Source organism: Kogia breviceps, chromosome 5 (assembly GCF_026419965.1).
Source record: "Kogia breviceps isolate mKogBre1 chromosome 5, mKogBre1 haplotype 1, whole genome shotgun sequence".
In the NCBI taxonomy this organism is placed as follows: domain Eukaryota; kingdom Metazoa; phylum Chordata; class Mammalia; order Artiodactyla; family Physeteridae; genus Kogia; species Kogia breviceps.
Genome location: NC_081314.1, coordinates 11,813,419 through 11,834,897, shown reverse-complemented (window position 1 = coordinate 11,834,897; position 21,479 = coordinate 11,813,419). Strand labels below are relative to the sequence as shown.

Here is a 21,479-nt window from a genome sequence, read left to right as displayed (position 1 = left end):
TTGCAACAAAAAGAATAAAATACCTAGGAATAAACTTACCTAAGGAGATAAAAGACCTGTATGCAGAAAACTATAAGACACTGATGAAAGAAATCAAAGAGAATACAAACAGATGCAGAGATATACCATGTTCTTGGATTGGAAGAATCAACATTGTGAAAATGACTATACTACCCAAAGCAATCTACAGCTTCAATGCCATCCCTATCAAACTACCAATGGCATATTTCACAGAACTAGAACAAAAAATTTCACAATTTGTATGGAAACACAAAAGACCCCAAATAGCCAAAGCAATCTTGGGAAAGAAAAACGGAGCTGGAGGAATCAGGCTCCCTGACTTCAGACTATACTACAAAGCCACAGTAATCAAGACAGTATGGTACTGGCACAAGAACAGAAATATAGATCAATGGAACAGGATAGAAAGCCCAGAGATAAACCCATACACATATGGTCACCTTATTTTTGATAAAGGAGGCAAGAATATACAATGGAAAAAAGACAGCCTCTTCAATAAGTGGTGCTGGGGAAACTGGACAGCTACATGTAAAAGTATGAAATTAGAACACTCACTAACACCATACACAAAAATAAACTCAAAATGGATTAAAGACCTAAATGTAAGGCCAGACACTATCAAACTCTTAGAGGAAAACACAGGCAGAACACTCTATGACATAAATCACAGGAAGATCCCTTTTGACCCACCTCCCAGAGAAATGGAAATAAAAACAAAAATAAACAAATGGGACCTAATGAAACTTAAAAGCTTTTTCACAGCAAAGGAAACTATAAACAAGTCAAAAAGACAACCCTCAGAATGTGGGAAAATATTTGCAAATGAAGCAACTGACAGAGGATTAATCTCCAAAATATACAGGCAGCTCATGTAGCTCAATATCAAAAAAACAAACAACCCAATCCAAAAATGGGCAGAAGACCTAAATAGACATTTCTCCAAAGAAGATATACAGATTGCCAATAAACACATGAAAGGATGCTCAACATCACTAATCATTAGAGAAATGCAAATCAAAACTACAATGAGGTATCATCTCACACCAGTCAGAATGGCCATCATCAAAAAATCTACAAACAATAAATGCTGGAGAGGGTGTGGAGAAAAGGGAACCCTCTTGCACTGTTGATGCAAATGTAAATTGATACAGCCACTATGGAGAACAGTATGGAGGTTCCTTAAAAAACTACAAATAGAACTACCATACAACCCAGCAATCCCACTACTGGGCATATACCCTGAGAAAACCATAATTCAAAAAGACACATGTACCACAGTGTTCATTGCAGCTCTATTTACAATAGCCAGGACATGGAAGCAACCTAAATATCCACCAACAGATGAATGGATAAAGAAGTTATGGCACATATATACAATGGAATATTAGTCAGCCATAAAAAGAAGCGAAATTGAGTTATTTGTAGTGAGGTGGATGGACATAGAGACTGTCATACGGAGTGAAGTAAGTCAGAAAGAGAAAAACAAATACCGTATGCTAACACATATATATGGAATCTAAAAAAAAAAAGGTTCTCATGAACCTAGGGGCAGGACAGGAATAAAGATGCAGACGTAGAGAATGGACTTGAGGACACGGGGAGGGGGAAGGGTAAGCTGGGACAAAGTGACAGAGTGGCATGGACATATATACACTATCAAATGTAAAACAGATAGCTAGTGGGAAGCAGCCACATAGCACAGGGAGATCAGCTCAGGGCTTTGTGTCCACCTAGAGGGGTGGGATAGGGAGGGTGGGAGGGAGATGCAAGAGGGAGGAGATATGGGGATATATGTTTATGTATAGCTGATTCAGTTTGTTATACAGCAGAAAGTAACACACCATTTTAAAGCAATTATACTCCAATAAAGATGTTTAAAAAAATAATGAATAAATAAATAAAAAGAAAGATTGATGATGATATCAAATGCCAGAATGTGGAGAACACAAAACTTTCTCCCATTGCTGGTGGGAGTGTAAAAGGGTCACCACTTTGGAAACTGATCTGGCAGTTTCCTATGAAGTTAAATGTGTACCTATCCCATGACTCATGAATTCTACTGCTAGGTAGCTACACAAGAGAAAAGAAAACACATATGCTTTCAAAAGCCCTACATAAAAAGTTAACAGCAGCTTTATTCATAATAGCCCAAATGTCCATCAACAGGAGAATGGATAAACAAACTGCAGTGTATTCATACAATGGAATAATATTTAGCAATAAAAGAAACAAGCTACTGACACAACAGTATTGATAAATCCAAAAACATTATGCTGAGTAAACTCTGAAGAAGAAAAAAGAGTGCTTTCTAAATTATTCCCTTTTTATGAAGTTCTAGGACAAGAAAAACTAATCTATGGTGCTTGCACCATGGAGGGATGTTGAATTGTCTGGGAAGGAGTGAGAGCGAAGGTTCTGGGTACTGGTAATGGAGGAGGTGTCAGTTACACAGGTGGATGCATTTGTCAAATACATTGAATTATAAATATTAAATTTGTGCCTTTCACTCTATGTAAAGTATACCTAAAAAAACCCCTCCAAAACTAAAATAAGCAGAAATACACAATGTCATGCAGATGGTATGAACATATATCTTTCAATCTACTGAGTTCAGAACAGTGCTTGCTGCTTACTTAAGGCTCAATAAATGTTGGCTAAAATTACAAGTATTATGTATCATAACACAGCCACTAATTAAGTGCCATCCACAACACTGTGCAAACTTGAAACCTGCTATTGAGGAATTTTGAAATTGATATGAACCTGAACAACAAATTGCTATAAAGCCTAGTCATAGTCCATCACCCTGTGATTCAGTATAAAAATCTCAAAACTTACTACAAGCCATATCTAATTTATGCTGTAGTGTTAATGAAACCCAGTCTCCCTAAAACTGAGTTACCCTGGCAAGTTTACGATTAACCTCTCTATCCAAAACTTTACTTCCGTTCTTGTCCCAACCCTGTTCCCCTCAGGATTGAAGAGTATCAAAGAAAAGGGGAGAGTGAAACCGAGCAGGACCCCGTGGAGCCCACAGAGGTACAAAAGCCACCCCCCTCCGTGTCCCCTGTTTCTTGTGTGCAGAGAAAGGCTTTAGTCTCTTGGGCCTTCCTTTAGTTCCAAAGCACAGACTCAACCAGTTACTAATTAGAGAAGTGGTGGAATTCAGAAACAAAGGAAAAGCAGTTAAGCAAGAAAAGTAGCGATAGCCTAAACAATAGTTCAGTGATAAAACAGAGTCCTAGTTCCTCCTCAAGGGATAGACATAGCAATGTGATGCATATCTTCCAGTTGTTCTGCAGAAACTAAGACCCAGACTAAAGTGGAGAATAGTGACTACATGCTGACCACAAGCTTGCAGACCCCAGAATGGCTGGAACCAGAAGGTTGATGGTTAAGATTCCAAAAACATCACCCTGTTACCATGCCACCAACCAATCAGAAGAAAGTCCATGATCGGCAACCCTCATCCCAAATGCTGCCTTTAAAAACCCTTCCCTGGAAGCCATCAGGGCGTTTGGGTCTTTTGAACATGAGCTGCCCATTCTCCTTGCTTGGTGCCCTGCAAATAAACACTGTACTTTCCTTCACCACAAACCAGTGTCAGCAGATTGGCTTTGCTGCACAGTGAGCAGGCAAGCAGACCCAAGTTCAGTTCAGTAGCATTAATATCAACTGTATTCTTAATCTGAAGTAACAGCCATTTCATAAATGAGTAAAAACAGAAAATACTAGTGGTTAATTTGATAGTTTCCCAAGGGAGCTAAAGTTGAATTGTTGTAGAGGGTTGTGACTTGTGGTTCTTTGTCTCTGCTCAGAAAAGTACCTGAAACGTGTGAGCAAAGTGCAGCAGAATGTGTTGACGATAGCTCAGTAAAACACAGGAATACGATGGCTGTAAACTCTTCCCAAACGAATGCAAGTTCTTTGCAGGCAGGACAAAAAACACAAGGGAACAATGATAATTCTTTTATTTCTTCTAGAAAGGCTATCCAATTTTTTTCAATAAATTAATCAAATTTTATCAAGGACCTACTATCTGTCAGGTCACCTGCTGGGCTCTAAGGAAAGGACAAACATAACCGTGGCTTTTGCTCTTAAGGAGAGCACTGTCTTGAACAGTGTTTCTCAAACTTTTGGCCTCCAAGGACCATTTAACAGATACAGGCAATGTACACAGTCTGTCAACTCTAGGCCTGTTTTGCAGCCGCATGGCACAGGGAGATCAGCTCGGTGGTTTGTGACCACCTAGAGGGGTGGGGTAGGGAGGGTGGGAGGGAGGGAGATGCAAGAGGGAAGAGATATGGGAACAAATGTATATGTATAACTGATTCACTTTGTTGTAAAGCAGAAACTAACATACCATTGTAAAGCAATTATACCCCAATAAAGATGTTAAAAAAAAGTCTAAAATTAAATTCATTTACTATCTTACAGTTAATAGTATTTTCACATAAACAAGAGGGATGATTCTAGAGTGTGCCAGTACATTTGGTGATAGTACCAAAGGCAGTCAGTTTTATTTTTTATTCTTGTCTCTAAAAGTTAGAAAATTCTAAGCATCATAGGATGTCAAGAATGGCAGCAAGTGTTTGCTGGCTTTGTCAGAAAGTTCTGGAGAGTCAAATCAAATTAGGACCCGGAATAACAGTGATTTCTCGTTACACATGGCAGCATTCTGTAAAACGTTAGACTGATGGATTTATCACGCTCGAGGCCCAGAAAGCTGACTGTTTCAATTTGGCCAAGAGCAGTGAATGGGTTCCTGATTCTGTCTTGATAATATTTAGCTCTAGAAAGTAGTTTTTCACTTTCTGCTGCAGCATTTGGGTGTAGCTTGAAAATATGCCCAATGTTAAGTTATTGATTTATTTCTCTGAAAAGTGAAGGAAAACATCTGGTGTTGGGAATATGCCAAAGTCTCAGCAACCAAACACTTTGTACCCCAGTTCAAACTCAAAAGATTCCAATTCCTAATTTTCAATGTAAAATAGTGACGTTATGGCTCTGAATAATAGGTTTAGGGTAGGCAAGAAATAGGATTTATTGCTATAATACACCAGCGCAGGTCATTTGAAGCAGAAGAAATGTCTTTATAGACATTAACAGTGAAGTGAAGTGATTTTTTTTGTCTTTTACTATATACCTTCTTCATTTCAAAAGCTTCATGAGCGCCTTTATCTTCAGCTGCCGGCACACCTAAGCATAGTCCTATACTGCAGCCAGTACCTTGAACCTCACGCTTTAAAGACGGGGTTCACTGCTGCTATTTGATCAAGTTTGTAACATTTTCATTACTTTTTCTGAGGCACTGGATCAAGAGTAGGAAGCAATCTGTTACCTGCCGCCTGTTCTCTCTGCTGGTTAAGTGGTATCTGGAAAGACATTTTGCTGTGGGGTCTGATGTACACCCCAGCTTAACATGTCAAAACGGAACCCCTGCTCACCCCTGCAAATCCACTCCACCCCACCTTCCGTGCCAGCTTGATCTCCTCCTTCCGGTTTGCTCGGGCCAAGAATTCTGAAGCCATCCTTGGCTCCTCTGTTTCTCTTCCACCCCACATTTTGTCCATTGACAATTCTTATTGGCTCTACTTTAAAGTATATCCAGACACTGACCAGCCCTCACCTCCTCTGTGCTGGTTCAAGCCATCATCTCCTCTCATCTAAATTACAGAAAGACCCTCCTACCTAGGCTCCCCTCTTCCACCCCAGCAGCCTATGCTTTATTCTCAACACAGCATTCAGGTGATCCTTTACAAGCACAAGTCACATTATGTCACTCCTGGCCCAGAACCCTGATGTGGCTCTGGATGGTTAGTTTCACGTGTCAACTTGGCTGGGCTGTAGCACCTAATGATTCAATCGACCACTAACCTAGGTGTGGCCATGAAGGTACTTCATAGATGGGTTCACATCTACAGTCAGCTCACTAAGTAAAGAAGGCTGTCTTGACAATGTGGGTGGGCTTCATCAAATCAGCTGAATGGCCTTAAGAGCAAAACCTTTCCCTGAGGAAGAAGGAATTCTGCCTCAGGACTGCAGCATCTCAGCTCCCGACTGACCGAATCCAGCCAATTGACCTGACCTACAAATTTCAGATTGGCCGGTCTCCATAATTGCATAAGCCAATACCTTGAAACAAATCTCTTTATATATGTATGTATGTATGTATGTATGTATATGTGTCTATATATTTATATATACATATGTATATGTACATGTGTTTATATGTATACATATATGTACATTATATGCACATGTGTGTATGTCTGTATGTATATATGCGTGTGTGTATATGTATATCCATGTCCTGCTGGTCCTGTTTCTCTGGAGACTTCTGATACAGGCTTCCTGTGCCCAAAGTCTTCCATTTGTCCCTCTGGATCCATTCTCCTTCCATCTCCATCCTACTCCCCTTCCTGGGTGGCTGACCTGGATCAATACATCAACCACCGTCTTCGGGTGCTGTGGCCGTGGGAAGCCCCAACAGGAAACGGAAAACACGGAAGAGAATTAGGTCAGGATATTAACTCCCCTGGCTCCTTCTCTGTGAGGTCCCCTTGGGTTGACTCCTGGGTTCTAGTAATCTCTCTCTCTTCTAGGCTTCCCTACCCTTTTTGAACAGCTTCTCTGTAAACAACACCCCATCCCCAACATGCTATTTCAAGGATGCTGTTTTCCACGGAGACCCAGACTGATAGGCTCCCTATCTCACGCACACTGGTCCCCAGGCCTTATAGGATCTAGCCCACCCTCCCCTGTCTGACCTCAGCGTCTGCTCCCTTCCCCTTTGTTCACTCCATGGGCTTCTTTGCTGCTCCCAGCACATGGCAGGCATGCAAAGCTCCTTGAGGGCAAGAATCTCTGTCTGCCCGGTTCACTGACATATCCCTGGTGCCCAAACACTGCCTAGAACATGCTAGGTGCTCAGTAAATATTTTTTGCCTAAATCAAATAAAATAATGTCATTGCTTCCCGTACCAGCATCCTTCCTTGCTGCATCTCTCTTAGGTGCTGCATCTTGTGTCTTTGTCACAGCTCACAAAATAACACTAAGTGGGAAGAAAAATCTTGCCTCTTGTTGCCTGGCTTTGCAACAGAAGCTACCATGTCTGTTTCCCTCATAAAAGCCCCCAGGATCACTGAATGCATATCTTGGGGAAGTGTGAAAATCACTACTCAGCCAGAGGCAAGTATCATCATCAACAGATGACAATTTTACTGTTAATTCATCCTCACAAGATGTGAGGAGTTCCCCCCAAATGACCTTTTTTTTTCCAAAAGATTTATTGGCTAAATGGAATGAAATACCTAAACTTAAATATAATACTTAAGGTGATATTATTCAATGTTACAAATGCTCATTCAACCAAGCAATTCTACAAATGTGAGAATTATGCTATAATCTAATCTCTTTCATTCAGCCTTCTATCAATTACATTTTTATAAGGATGTGATGGCTTTAAAAGAATATAATGTTTTTTCCAAAGTGAAGTAGCTAACAGAACACACTCTTGGTGGTGGTGGTGGTGGTGGGAGGAATTGGGAGATTGGGATTGACATGTATACACTAATATGTATAAAATGGATAACTAAAAAGGACCTGCTGTATATAAAAAAATTTTTTTAATAAAATAAAATTCAAAAAAAAAAAGAAAAGAACACACTCTTAATTCATATTAAGTGTTTATCTATTTCTCTACTTAACTATTTACAAATTCCAACCCCGAATGGTTTTATACATAAAACTAACAGCTTACCAGGTCAACATTAATATTGCAGCACTGTACTTTTGCATATATGAGAAGTGTAATGCAGAGTTAGAGTGACACTGTGCCGTGGAACAGAAGGCACAGAAGAACTTCACACGATGAGGCATGTAAGAATGTTCACCCATTTTGGAAAGTAAATATTCAGAAATCAACATTAAATCCACAGAGTGTGTTGTTCTGTTCACGTCACAGATGTTATGCTGGCTGGTGGTCACCCAGCACAACCATAAGGTGACTGATAATGCACAAACGCAGAGGGAGGTGCAAACAGCACACATATAGCACACAACTAGAAGCAAGGAGGACGCAGGAAGGGAACATCTCTTTTAACGGTAGCATTCTGCAGATTACAAACATTTTCAGAATAAATCATTTTCAGAATGTCTCCTTCCCTAGAGACCTTTGGCAATAAATTGATACTCTTCTGCAGAGATCTACAGCTTCTGTGCTGTGCTGCCTAAAAGGAGGTGTAGTCATTGATCTATTCATTCATTCACTCATTCATTCGAACATTCATTCATTTATACATTCATTCTTTCATCAACTACTATTGCCTGTGTCCAGCACTATGTTAGCTACTAGTACTAGGAGGACAGAAAACTAAAATAAGGGTCTTGTCCTCAACAGCTTTTCAGTTTAGTAGAGGAGACAGATTAGTAAATAGATGATCAGTGATCAGTGTTGCAATAAAGATACTCCCCGGATGCTATGGGAACACAGAGGAAGTAGATTCCAGTCTGCACCGGGGGATAGACAGTCAGGAATGCTTTCTGGTAATTCCTTTCTGACTTAATAATTCTATGATTTATTTCTCTACTAAGAAATATAGTTTCATTATTTTCAGATATATAAATAGCTAAGATTTATAAAGAGTAATAAAACAATATACACATTGCTCTGAATAGGGATAAATATATATAGGACTTATGGAGAATAATAAAGCAAGTTCATTAAAATTATAAATCACAATTATAATATAATAATTAAAACAAGTATATTGGGCAATTCCTAGGGTAGCTGCATGGCTCCTGATAATTGCCTTGCACTAAAAAAAAAATTTTTTTCTACCACATATATGTATCCCCCACACAATAAATGCCTAGTTGTAATCCCTAAAGAACAACAGTGCAAGTTCCTATTAGCTTGATGACTGTGCCCTAAAATCTCAGTTGTTTTGGAGTATCTCCAAGGGATGTCTACACAGGCCCACAAAGCTGTCTGCATCCCTAGTGATAGCATTCACAGGTCTTTCCTCTCTTACTTCTGGAAAGCAGTTTGGTGGCTCCTCATAAAGCAGAGAATTACCACATGATCCAGCAATTCCACTCCTAGGTGTATGCCCAAAGGGATTGAAAGCAGGGACTCAAACAGACACTTGAACACCAGTGTTCACAGCAGCGTTATTCAAAATTGCCAAAAGGTGGAAATAACCCAAGTGTCCATCCACAGATGAATGGATAAAAAGAATGTTCCTGGTGATGGATGTGCCACCAAGTCCCCTGAACAGGCCGATGAAGAGGAAGCATCTATCTGTTTCAAGGGTGTTATTTTCTGATGCTCCTAAGATTCTGTACCCTCCCAAGTTGCAGAGACTTGTGAGCCAGGATGAGGACAACACCTTCCTCCCAACTCTGCATCACTCCGTGTCACCTGGGACCCAGGACCTACATTACGCACAAAAACTGACCCTTCAGCTCCTCCCTTGTCCACATCCCAAAGCACCTTTCAAAAGTAAAAGCCAAACAAACCAAATATAAAGAAGCAAAGAAGCAAACCAAATCCACTACCCTCTCCACAGGAGTTAACCTTAATTCATGAGCAAGGCCTTTCCACTCGTAATCATCCAGAAGACATTTTGTACTCACAATGGACAAGAAACGTCAGAAGTTGCTTAATGCCACATACCTAGTCATCTGCATTCAGAGCCATGATGACCTCATAACTTCTTCAGGAACCATCAGTGGGGAGATACTTTGCATCATCCAGGTTTCAGGTCAAATGTCACATCGTCAGCCTCAGTCTCTATTACATCACCTTGTTTTGTTGTCTTCATGGTACTTATTCCCACCCTACTATTTGTGATCTATTTTATTGTCTCTCTTCCCCCCTAGAGAGTAAACACCATCAGTACAAGAGCCTTCACTATTATATCTCCAGAAGATAAAACAAGGCCTGACACATATTAAGCATTCAATAAATATTTCATGGATGAATAATACTTTTTTTTCGAGTACTTACCATGTGCTAAGCATGGTTTCATTAGCCATATTTTATAGATGAGGATACTCATCTCAAGGTCATACAGCTAGTATGTAACTCAGGGTCAAGGTCATACAGCTAGTAAGTAACTGATTTGGTAATCTACTGCTGCATAACAAACAACCCCAAAATTTGGTGGCTTAAAACAACAATGTACTCTTATTTCTTATGGTTTTGTGACTTCACTGGTCTCAGCTGGGTGATTCTTGCTTGAATTATCTCATGCAATTACTATCAGTTCTCAGCTAGGGCTTAAGTTGTCTGAAGGCTTAACTGGGGCTGGTCCTCCAAGATAACTTTCTCACTCATATGTCTGGCACCCCAGCTGGGAATAATGGAACAGCTGGGGGCTGTCTGAGCATCTTTCTCTCTCTCTCCATGAAGCCTCGCTACAAGGCTAGCTTGGGCTTCCTCCTAGCATGGCACTCCTTTTATGGCAGCTAGATTCCCCCAGAGTACATGTTTTAAGAGACTAAGGCAAAAGCTTTAAGATTTCTTATGCCCCAACCCCAGAAGTCATGTAGTATCACTTCTGTCTCATTCTATTTTTTCATAGGGCCAGCCAAGATTCAATGTTTGGGGGTACTAGAAAAAGGCGTGAATACCAGGAGGTGAGGTTATTTGGGGGTCATCTTTGGGGATTCACCACCATAATAGGAGAGCTGGTATTTGAACCCAGGCAGTCTGGCTCCAGACACTGCACTCTTAGCTATCAATAATATATCATGGGGTATCTCTATTAGGAATAAATGAATAAATTCATTACTTAATTTGTATAACTAGTGGGGACTATTCTGATGATTTGAGCCTCCAAAAGCAAATTAAAATCCCCATCTCTGAAGACAGAAAATTATTTGCAATTCTTAACTGACAATCCTTTCTCTGCCTCTAAACACCCTAGTTTTAAAAGTTAAGGGGCATTCTCAGTTGGTGCTGGGTGGGAGGTGGTTAGCTTGAGGAGAATCAGGGAAGGTCTGGAAGCACTTCTGTGGACAAAGTCTTATGAAAGACTATTAAGTGAAGAAGGGACACAGTGAGTAGGAATGGGTACTTGCAATACCCGTTGGAGCTAGCCATGCCCCAAAGGGATACCATCCACCTTGAAATGCGGTGGCTTGCAGACAAGTTCTACACAAACACCACCCTTTTATGGCCTATTACAGTCCTGGAAGAGAGGTTGAAAAAACAACCATTTATTGACTATTTTCTTGCATCAAGCGCAGTGCCAAGGGCCTCTCATCTACCACCTCCTTCAATCCTCACGCTACCTTTACGACGCAGGTCTGGCCATGATAACCAACTTTGGAAAGTTCTAGAAACCGCATCACATTCCTAGTAAATAGCTGAAATATATTTCAGTATGACTCGCCAATGCCCTTTCTATTAGTCACTGAGTGATGCCATACTTACAGCCCTCCACCGTGAACCTTGTTACCCTGTGGTACTGTGATTCATTTCCGGGACGTCTCCCAGACTAGTGAAAGCCTCCTTGCCACCCCAAGCCCTGTTCTGGGACACGGTTTTCCAAACATTACCGTCTCCCTGACCAACCCAGCATCTGATCTCTGGAAGGTACTTTAAAAATAGTTGTAATGAAGTATGATTTCTTCCCAGAAGGTCAATCATAGCCCAGGGCTTTTAGAAAGTCTATATCAGACCTCTATCAGACCCTTACTGAGACAGGCTGGGACCGGGGACCCTCTGCTGCAGTGCTTGCACCTGGAAAAATGTCTCCTCAAGCAACAAAATATAAAGAAACTATAAGGGATTAAAAATAACTGTGTGCTTGCGCAGCTGGGGCAAATTATGGACAACAAGATACAAAGAGATCAAAAACCCAACTGCCACTTCTGAAGAGCCTGGAGCAAAAACAGGGGTAATGTGCACGGCACCTGCACTCAACTCCACCAAAAGGGTGGGCAAGCCACCTAAGCCACACCTTCAGCCCCACGCCTGGACACACCCCCACCCTCACCCCATATAAGGAACCAGCTCGCTGCCCTTCCCCAGAAATGAGCAAGGGAACCTGTTACTTGTTTTCGCTCCCCGCCTGCTGCAGCAGGGGCCCCGATAAAGCACGGACTGAATTTCTTGTCTGGCCTCTTATCAATTTCTATCGATTAAGGAAGGTCAAGAACCCTAGTCCGTAACACTATCAATTCACTTCTAGGAGCGGTAAGCAGCAATCAGATCTCCACTGGCTTCCCTGTGCTCCTTACCAGCTTGGTCCACAGAACAGCCCATCTGTGACTAAAAGGTCTCTCCCTCTCTCTGCACTTTGGGAAACACTATTTTATTATATGTCATGTCCAGGAGTGTCTTGGGGCTGAGGTGGTGAAAGAGAGGTGATATTTAGTGGCAGGGCTTGTGCAGCTTTAATTGCAACTCCCCACGTCTCTGTGGTTGTTCCATTTATTTTTAGATATTTATATTGGTTTTACAGAGACTTGCCACCTTGACTCTTATGATCTAACAAATAATATATCTGAAGAAAACACTTCTATTCTCCCAAGTCCCTAGAGTAAGAAATTCAAAAGTACCCCCAAAGCGCCATTGCCACTGTCAATAAAGCTGCTAAATTATAATGTGCAGGGGTGTTTTAGTGATTACGTTTTTCATAGGTTCAAGGAATAATGATCCATGCAGATAAAACTTGACTGTGCAGCAGCTATCCACGGGAACACTGTCCAAATTCTAAAAGCAGGACAATGTGAAAAAAAAAAGAGAGAGAGAGAGAAAGCCTTAGAATTAGGAGCCCTGTAAATGCTTCTCTGGTCTCCAGCATAGAGCAACCAAGCAATGAAACCACTCTCTTTTTCTTTTTTTTTTTTCTGTCAATACCTGATAGATTGCAAGGAATCTGAAAATTTATGGAACAAGTCAAATTTGCCTATAATTTCATATCATAAATTGAACTCTGGGATAGGAGTGTGAAACTAATTCCATCAGTCTTTTTAATAATACAATCTTTAAGACCATTTCTGGGTGTTTTACCTCTGTTAAATGCTTTCTCATTATACAGCTCTTTAATAGAGGGGTTTTAAATGTGTTATCTTTGTGCTCTATTACTATAGTGATGTTTCAGGAAAAATGACTTTTTGTCATTAATATATTATTAAAGAGAATCTCTTTCAGAAGGAAGAAATACCCAAAGAGGACTTCATTTTCATGGTCTCGCATTTTCTTCTCTACTCATTAAGCCCTTTCTAAGGCATCTGCCTTTGACCAGCCCTAAAAATACAAGCGGTACAAATAAGCACATTAATAAAACATCATGTTTTCAATCAGTAAAAACGTATTTGATTTTCATGTGAGACAGCAAAGAAAAACAAAACAAAACAAGCGACAGAAGCCCTTAAAAGCAAGCAGGAAACTCAACAAATTTAGAAAAATTGGGCTGAGGCCCCAGTGGGAAAACATCACCTACTTGCTTATTTATTTAGGGTTTATGTGCCCCCCTGCTTCTCAAAATGACTGAAGGCAGCATGGAAAATGTTTCAATGCTTCCAGTATTTTATCAATTGAAACCTAACTGGGACAGTTTAAGTGTCATAAGAATCACAAGGTTTCTGAATTATTCTCTCCTAACTAAAAAACAGACAACATGTAGCTATACTGCTCTTTTCCCATTCATACAGTGCTCAAGTTTGGGTATGCAGACATTCTCTGTCAATTGCACTCATCTTTGCTAAGGAATTAGATATGAATAATATTAAGTCAAGCATTGGGTTAAATTACTACTCGGGCAGCTGAAGTAACGAAGCCTAGTCCAACAAATGTATAGGTGCATTAAAACAAACCCCATAGTTGACTGGAATTTAAATCTCTATATAAATCTAAATCCTACATGTATTTTAAAGCCAGGAAATATGTGTTTAAGGCCAAAATTCCATTCCGCTATCTGTCCTGCTGTGGTTATGCCAGGCAAATAACTGTTACAGCAATTTTAGAACCCCTTGCCATACCCTTAGGTATAATTAAGCAACTTAAATGTTGAGTTCCTGTCTCAATTCACTATTTGTTTTCTCAAATTATATACCTAGCACCAATCTGAATAGAACATCACTATATGTTTCAATTTTCATGCAATTCCATGCCCCACCACTGCTGACTTGCTTTTCATGAAGCCATATGAAGGTTAGTGGGAAGATATAAATCCCAATCACATTTTCAATCGATCTTTTCTCTTAAGTAAATGTGAATGCCATTTAAACTTAATCAGGCTTTTGGAGGATGGATTCAGTATGATGACTTTAACACACATAAGTAACAAACTCACCCCATGGTAAGGAATGCTTTTACACAGTTGTTTATTAGGTGTATTTGGAAATATCAAGGCATGTGTTGTAAAACAGCCCTGTGCTGTCAAAGGACATATAACAATTTCTCCAGTGTTAGAGAGGCACAGATGTAAAGTGGGTCATAACATCTTTTACTCTTTGCATGAGGTAATAATTGTTTTCATTTAAATAATCTAAGAACTTCAATAATTTTTAAAATGTTAATAAGCCTTATTCCACATTATCAATAGTTAAAACTACATACAGTGAGTAGCATAATTATTTACACAACATAACTGCTACTGATTTTCTTATCTAACAACTCCCTACCAGATTATAAACTCCGTAAGCATAAAAACTATGCCTTGACTTTTTACCCCTGGGGCCCAGCCCATTGCTCAGTACAGAGCGGATTCTCAATAAGCATTGAGCGAACGTTTATTTGTTAAATAAGTGCATAATAGTGCATTTGTGTCACTGAGTCAGAGAATGTGCTAGTCTTTTCAAACCATTTGCAGGGATATTAGGCAAGATACAAGTTCTTTAGATCTCACTTTTGCCATTTGTGAAATGGACATACTAACATGTATCCACTGACATCACGGAATTGGATGCAGATGAAGTAACCATGTTATTATTTTAGATCTGCGACCTATATAATAACCAGTATATTTAATTCCAGTTGCATAGAAAAAAAAAGGTAGTTATCAAAATGACAGTACGTGTATTACCTGGGGAATCTGAAGATCTTCTACATATGACAATTTATGCCTTTTTCCTCTGCATGAATTAGCTAAATAAGGAAAAATTTGCCACATACTTTCGGTTTAAATAGGACTGACTCTATCCATTGCTATAATTCTCCTTCCATTTCTGGCATAAGTCTGTGACTTTCTGATCGGCCCCACATTATTTACTTCAGAGTTAAAGGAACCTGCAAATTTTAAACTGCTCAAATGTTTGCTGGTTTTTTCCCAAAAGCCAGATTTCTGCTCAAAATAATAACTGAAACCTTCAATAATCTGCTCTCTAATTTCAGTACCTTCAAACTTTTTTTGGAAATAAAAAAAGAGATATAAATCATAAACAAATACCTTGTAATTTCGATAATGTTTTATAACAATAGGACCACATACATGAATACTCTCATTTTTAAAAACTGTTTTGTAAATTAAGCCCACCTTTAAATCTAAGAACAAAATCATTTTCACTGACATCTGCATACCAACTGCTGTTTCTGTTAGATAACAACAGCAATTCAGACGCAATACTTAGTTTTAACTTCGGGAACCAATTTAAAAAACAATTCCTACATACCTATTTGAGGAGAGTTCCCAGAATGTTCTAGGCTTCAAGTTACCTCTAATTTGCATAGTTGCTATAAACCAAGTTTCAGCTGGTTCCACTTAGCTGGCCATACCATATGCAGCCCAAGTCAAACTCTGAATAGAGTTGCTTTCACAAGGTATTATTTCGCTACTAAAGCCTCTTTCCTTTTTTTTTTTTTTTCTAAATTGTGTCAAAGTATCAATAGGAATCTCTAATACTACTGGGATTATAAAATGAACAAGTTATCGATGAAAAGATCAAGGAACCGAAGGACTGGGTGGCTTGCCAAGTTTGCAATGAATTTATAAGGAAACCGTTAATAGAATGGTGATCTTTGTGCCGGTGGGGTTTTATTTCCCTTCCCACCCAGAGCCTGGGGAAAGTGTCATCCCAGGCAGTCTCCCATGCTCACATCTCCCAGGTATTCATCTGTGTGCCTCCAGCACCTACAGCCGTGCTTGGTGGGCTCTTGGTAAACGTGCCTTGCCAGTGTAGCAGGGAGCCACACCCCACGGGCCGTGCTCTTTCTGACACGCGTCCACTCGCCCTGACTTGGTTTAGGGAATCTCAGAGGTCTCTTACTGTCTCCTGCACAGGCTTGCCCCTTTGGACACATGTACCCAGCAGGGGGACCACTGCGAAAGAGCGGTCCAGATGGTGGTATGTCAATACTTGAAGTTTCATTTCTTGTTGGCGGGCTTGGTACAGGCGCAGTTACTAGCTCTCATCCTTCGATCACTTTGGGTGACTTCCGTCTCAACCCGGTCATGTTGTCCTGCCTGCTTAGAAGAACAGCCACCATTTTCCAAAAATTATACTTCCCTTAGCTGTCAAATCATGCTTAAGTCCTACCCCCACCCCACCATGTATGCAGACTTGGTATTTTATGCAGATGCCCCTTAGGTTACAGTCCTGAACCTCAACTCTTATGAGAAACTAAGAGACCCTCAACTCCATCATCAGTAACAAAATATTTAACAATTTCTTAACCCTCAAATTCTCTGATTTGAAGTCTAGCCATACGTTTTTTTAGAACACACTCGGCAAAATTAATTAGTAAAACCTAAGACTAGCTGAGGTCACCAAGAGTTGGTGGCCAGAAAGATACAGTTGAGTCAAGAGGCTTGAGTTCCAGTCACAGCTTCAGCACTACACAGAACAAGCGTCAGCTTCCTCGTTTGCAAAGCAGAAGTGCAACTAAGCAGCATGGAGCACGTGCGTCCTCAGCATATCTTCACATGAGTAAAATTAACCTCGAAATTTTTCCAGAACAGCACTGTCCAAATGAACTTTTTGTGATGATGGAAATATTCATATTATATACTGTCCGGTATGGTGGCTGCCATCTACATGTGGCCATTGAGCGTCTGAAATATGGCCAGGGCGACTGAGGAACTGGATTTTTAATTTTTAACTTAATTTTAATTAGTTTAAATTTAAATAGCCAATGTTGATGGTGTATTTAGACAGTGCAGCTGTCCAAGAAATAGCAAGGAAAATTTTAAAGTCCTATCATTTAAGGGCAAATCTAAATTTCCATCCTGCAAGCTGTACTTCCATCTCAGAAAGTCCAATACAAATGGCTAGAAAGTTTGCTTGTGACCACAAGCCTTCACCTTTCGCAAAGTATACAGACGTTAACATTAGGCTTTTCCCACCTCCACACCCCCACTGATAAGATAGAGTTTGATGAAGAGGATTTGGTGGTGAAAGCCACCTTGCTGGGACACATCTCCAGTCTGGAAGAATGGACAGGGAAGCAGATGAGTGGTGACAAGCAGGACCTTACTAGCCACGGGAACTTGAGTTTGGGGGCTACTCTGAGACTCTTCCGTCTTGAGGGGTCTCCATGATGTTGAATAGCCAGTGGGAATTCTATTCTTGGTTTACTGACTGCAGGAGCTGGAAAACGGACTGGATCCACTGGTTTCCAGAAAGCCTTTAATGGACTGCCTTGGATGAGGCCACACCAGAGCACAGCCCTGTCTGGAGCAGATGTCAAGCAAGGGTCCAGAGCCTGGTGCCACTGCACCCTAGCTGCATTCAGAACGGCTAAGACAACTGCTTTGGGTAGAAGAGTCCACATTTCTTCATCTCCTTGGTTATCCCTCTTGTCCATTCTACCATCTTCTCTCTCCTGGAGACCACACAGCTTCCTAATTGGTCTCCCTGTTTCCACTCTTAACGCCCTACAATTCATCTTCCACACAGCAGCCAGAATGAGCTTTTAAAATCAGAACATCTCACTCCTTTGCTTAAGAGTCTCCAGTGGCTTCCTACTCAAAATAAAATTCAAACTCTTCACCATGGCCTACTGGGCCCTGCTCACTTTTTTTAAACTTCTCCCATCATCCCCTTTACTCATTCTGTTCCAGCCACAGTGACCTCCTGGCTGTTCTTCAGACAAATCAAGCTTGTCTGTACCTCAGGGCCTTTGCACCTGCCAGTGCCGCTGCCTGAAATGCTCTTCCCCAGACTTTCACATGGCTGGATCCTTATCACTCAGGCCTCAGCTCAAATGTTACCTCCTCAGAGTGGCCATTCCCAACCACCTCATCCATAGCTACTTCTATCCCACCACTATGTTATGTTTGTTGGTTTTTTCCTACATATTTCTTGAGGTATATTTAACATATTATAAAACTCACCCATTTTAACGGCACAATTAAATAATTTTTAGTAACGATACCAACTTGTACAACCAGCACCATAGGTCATTTCCACCTTTGAGATCCCTCATGACCATCAGCTGTTAATCTCCATACCTATCCCCGGCCCCAGGCAACCCAAGGATATACAGAAGCTAGGGAGCTCCCTTCTTCTCCTCTGACATACCAGAGGACCATGAAGAAGAACTGGGAATACTTTTCCCAAAGATTCAGTGTTTTTCCTTGTGAAATACAAAGAAATGAAGATATTTTGAAACTGAGATCTTGAGAGCATCCAAGGCCTCTGGGAACATTCTGTTGAGGCTGTAATTATAACCAGGAGAATGTGCTGGGCTCCTCTGGAAGTTCTTGTTGCTACTCATACGCAAACATAAAAGAGGAAGGCCCTTGAAACGGAATCAAAAAGCTAAGAGTGAAAACTATAAAGCTTTTCACTAGAAAAGCAAATTGTGCTGTCCTTTCTTGTGCATTACCTATGCTTTCTAAAAATATATATTTTTCAAAAAAGGCTGGCATTTGCTACTCAACTTTTGGGCATTAGTTCAGGAAGCCTGGGCAAACCACAAAGAAATATGTCACAGAGACTGCTTGTTGTTTGCTTGTTTTCCCTTCTTTCCACAGTTGATAGAAGACTTTTATTCAAAAGAAGACTCTTGAATTTTAGCGGAGCACATGGACCCCTGACCATGAAGACTTCATTTCAGGGCTTCCCTGCAGCTAGAAGTGGCCATGTAGCTAATAACTAGCCAGTGCAATGTAAACAGCAAGGTGCAGCTAATTCTGCACAATGTCCTTAAAGGGAGGACCTGTGCCCTTCCTCTCTTCCTTTTTGTTGGCTAAACCATGAACCTGATGGCTGGAACTTGAGCACACATCTAAGTGGATACTGAGTGCCTAATGATTTGAGGCTGCCACACCAATCTTGGATTGCCTACCTCCAGATTCCTTTACATGGGAGAGAACCAAGCTTCTGGTTGAGCGATTGTTACTTTGGATCTCTGTTACTAGGAGCCAACCTAGTCCTAACGCACACGGAATCTCTCCAGTAAGATTACAGGAGAACCCAAGCACAGAAATAAGTGCTTCCTAGATACACATAACAAAGTCTATTGTTCCATCAAAGTCTGAGCTGCTTTAAAGCTGATGCCAAGCCCAGCTTAGCCAAGTGATCTGCCATATTGCCTACCAGTCAGAAGAAACGATGAGTCAATACTAGCAACAACGGTAACGGTGGTAGCTCACGTTTAGTGAACACTTCTTATATTGCAGACACTCAGCCAAAGAGCTTTATACATACCGTCTCATGTTATCTTCACAACAGTCCTGAGGCTTAAAGATAATCCAACACATGGCTTATGAGTGATGGAATGAGAGCCAGCATGCCTCACCTTTACCTTGTATCCATAAGGAGCATCCATTATACTTCCTCTTTCCCACATATAAAAATAAGGTAGTCAGGCCTCTGCGAGGGCACACCCCCTCCTTTACCAAGGACAACTTTCACGGGACACCCTTCCCCACCTCCAACACTAACAAATGCCCCGAAGACCCAAAACACTGGGCTAACCATGGAGTCTGCTTGCTAGGCACATGGTGCCTCTCAGTCACTAATATCCTTGGGTCATTTTTAACGTACAGCCATTTAATCATAACTGAAACACAACTATAACATAAAAACCAAGTTACATGTTTGTTTCGGAGCCTTATTTCACATTTATGCTAATGTCGATATTGCAGAGCTATTTTTCATGACCATCCTCTGCTGGCCCCACGTGTTGCAATAACATAATGAAATCTGTACCAATTCATTAGATAGCCGATATTTTACAGGAGAGCATCAATGCATATAGGAGCTGACTTTTATTTAAGGAAGGAGACCCCCCCCTCATATCTGCTTGTCAAATGACCTTCTTGGCGGGAAGGCCTCACTGCAAAATAGGCTTTACTTCATAGAAAGTTGGACTTACCCAATGCTTGATCAAGTCAGTTTATATCATTGCTCTAGACCTCAGCTTCCTCATCTATAAAATGGGGATAATAACACTTCCTCACAGTGATTTCAAAGATTCAGTGAGATTATGCTTGTTACCTACTTGGCACAGTGCCTGGCACCCAGTAAGTGCTCAATAAGAGGTACCTACTTTTAAAAATCATTAGTTCATGGGTGGTACAATCTGTCTGAATGAAGCTTTCAGTGCACTAATGTGTTCAATTTACCAAACAACTTCCCATAATTGAAAAAAATGAAGAAGATAATGGTCGCTACTATGCTCACTTGGAAAGGTGACTCACTCTAGCTGACTAAATCCGGACTTATTTTTTTAAGGCTGGCCGTCTCTAAATCTGATTTCTTATCTTGACTCAGCATAATCTATGCCATTACTAACCAACCCGGGAATTTTGTTAGTTTTTGTTTGATATTTAGGCATTTTCTCCCCTAAGTTATTGTTATTCTCTATTCTTAGATTGCCTTTAGTGGTGGTTTTAAGTCAGAGACATGAAGTGGGATTGTTTTTTTCTTTTTCTTTCCCCCTTTTTTCCCCTCTAATGGTTATAAAGTAGTCAGAGGTGAGTACTACCTTTGATCTTCTATCCGCCACTGGGAGACATTTATGAAAGGCACAGGCAACAAATAGCTTCTAGAAGTCTTTATGATGGGCCTGAAGATAGCCTTAATTTTGAATCCATGAGACTCAGCTGAGTCAGACTGGGCTTTCAGACACACATCTGTTTTAAGAATTTATCCCTCCAAGCATTACCTCGAGCCCTTTCTAACTGTTAATGCAGGGCACCACTAGTTCTATTAAAAAATCTCCCAAATAGTAGAGATAAATCCAACATTTCACTATTACAGACATTTGCCCCCAACCCAAATTCTGACAGCAGAGGAAAAAAGCAGCAGCTCTTCCACTGTTTCCAATATTCACTTCTGGAGAATACCCTTTTAAAAAATGCTTACTGTGATTTTCCAGGTACATTTGCTATTTGGAGGGTACACTCCAGGAAAACCTTCGCTGCCAATAAAGCCAGATTCTCCAGTAAGAATGCCACCACATGTGAAAACAGGTCTGGGAAAATAAAAGAGGAAAAGAAATTTGAAACACTGTCCAACAATTTAATGTCAATTTCAGAAAGATGCAGCCTAT

The 21,479-nt window shown here is 40.6% G+C and overlaps 1 protein-coding gene across 1 annotated transcript in view; it reads right to left on the bottom strand.

Moving 5' to 3' along the window:
* The window catches only part of PCOLCE2 (procollagen C-endopeptidase enhancer 2), a 75,955-nt gene that overhangs the window by 53,211 nt on the left and 1,265 nt on the right, over positions 1–21,479 (bottom strand). The window contains exon 2 of the mRNA XM_059063807.2: positions 21,293–21,401. Within this exon, the coding sequence (XP_058919790.1) occupies positions 21,293–21,401 (109 nt within the window). The remainder of the gene's footprint in view (positions 1–21,292; positions 21,402–21,479) is intronic.